This window comes from Poecilia formosa, unplaced genomic scaffold (genome assembly GCF_000485575.1).
Source record: "Poecilia formosa unplaced genomic scaffold, Poecilia_formosa-5.1.2 Scaffold1531, whole genome shotgun sequence".
Classification (NCBI taxonomy): domain Eukaryota; kingdom Metazoa; phylum Chordata; class Actinopteri; order Cyprinodontiformes; family Poeciliidae; genus Poecilia; species Poecilia formosa.
The window spans coordinates 7,146-9,163 of NW_006801470.1; the positions used below are offsets into that span (position 1 = coordinate 7,146).

General features: G+C 32.8%; 1 gene segment (V, D, J or C); it reads left to right on the top strand.

The window, feature by feature from the left end:
* Position 1: 1 nt before the first annotated feature.
* On the top strand, positions 2–451 carry LOC103132919 (Ig heavy chain V region 6.96-like). The segment is given in 2 exon segments: positions 2–50; positions 138–451. Coding segments are annotated over 2 exon segments (363 nt in total).
* The last annotated feature ends 1,567 nt before the right edge of the window (positions 452–2,018 follow it).

The following is a 2,018-nucleotide window of genomic DNA, read 5'->3' on the forward strand; positions in this document are numbered from 1 at the left end:
CATGATGGACTACAGATCAGGACTGATCCTTCTAATGATTTGCTTTATGGGTGAGAAAAGGTTTAAGGAACATTTAGTAGATTTTTGTGCATCTTACCTCTAAGAGAAACTCAGTTTTCTGACTGTCTTACTCACAGGTGTTGATGATCAGACTCTGACTGAATCTGATTCAGTGGTTAAAAGACCAGGAGAATCCCACAAGCTGACATGTACAGCTTCAGGATTCACATTTAGCAGCTATGAGATGAACTGGATCAGACAGGCTCCTGGAAAAGGACTGGAGTGGCTTGCTTATATCAATAGTGGTGGTGGCTACACATACTACTCTCAGTCAGTTCGAGGCCGGTTCACCATTTCCAGAGACAACAACAAACAGCAGCTGTATCTGCAAATGAACAGCCTGACAACAGACGATTCTGCTGTTTATTTCTGCGCTCGAGAGACACAGTGACTGAATTTGGTTCAGCAGCTGTACAAAAACCTCAAGTGCCTTCAAAGTTATCTGAACGGAGCTTTTCAAAATCTTCCTGTGTAAGACTGTAAATGTGATTCTGTTTCAGAAACAGTGAATAATCTGACACTGAGACAAATAGAAGAATAACCATAATAGGCATCATCTTTGACCATATCTGACTGTTAAGCCATTATGAATTTAGCTAACAATGTCAAGAAAAATCAATTTGTTTATATGTAAGGTGTGTGAGAGAAATTATGTCAACAAATACTTCTCACTATTACTAAAATGTTTAACCACAAGAAATGTCTTGTTCATAATATAATTGTCATGTTTTATATGAATCACTGTGTGTTTAAAACAATATTAACCAACCCAGAATGTCAAAAAAACTTCAGACCTCAAGTTTATTATGATCCAATAAAATGAAAATTTAAAATGCTTCCATCTTGCTTGCTTTTTATTCAAATGGAATAAACAGAATGTTTGAAAACACATTAATCTTATTAATTACAAAAAAATAGTATTTTTCTTTCCTAGATCAGCAGATCTGATTGTGTAATATCACATATTTTTCCCTATTTGATAAAAGAAAACAAAGGCATTTCTAAATTGACACTATATGTGTTATAGGGGAGACAAAATGCTACATTGATTAAATTTAGACTCCTCAGACAACAGAATGGCTCAGTAGACGTAACATGCAACCTAATAACACTGCCTTATTAACACTGGCACAAAACACTTTCAGAGTTGAAAAATATCCCCACGTATTTCAAGAAGTCACCACCAGGGGTCCTCAGATCACTGATATTACGATTTAAATATTATGAATTTTTACTTTAAATACATTGCTACTCACTGTAATTTAATTCAACATGTTTGTTTTAATCTGGCTTCTTATTAATTTTGTAAAGTTTGGGAATAAGCATAAATAATAGTGTAATTATTATATTTTTTTAATGACACCAGTTAAGATCATCAATTTATCAGAAAAAAAAACAAACAAAAAAACTTTTTTTCACAGCAGCAAGACTTGTTCGGCTGGAATTTTTTAAATCATTCTGAAAGAGTCATACAAATTTTGATGCTAGATTAATACTTTATTCCCCACATACTCACTTTAATTTATTTCAACATGTTTGTTTTAATCTTGTGTTTTATTGATTTTGTAAAGTTTGGGGTTAAGCATCAATAATAACAGAATTAACAACATAATTTTAAATGACACAATAATTAGTCTGTCAAAACTAACTAACTAACTAACTAACTAACTAACTAACTAACTAACTAACTAACTAACTAACTAACTAACTAAATAAATAAATAAATAAATAAACAAACAAAGAAAACATATCGCCTCACTCAACTGGGACATTTTCTGCTTGGTTTTATGTAACATTATGCAGAAGTCATAAAATTGGTGACTATATATCAGTAGTTTTTTTTCCACATGATCAATTCCTCTCAGTGCCTCGTTTCTTCCTGTGAGGAGGAGTTAATGTAAAGCTCAGCTGTATTTATGCAGGTTCCTACAGAGAACAGAGACACTGAGGTTAACATG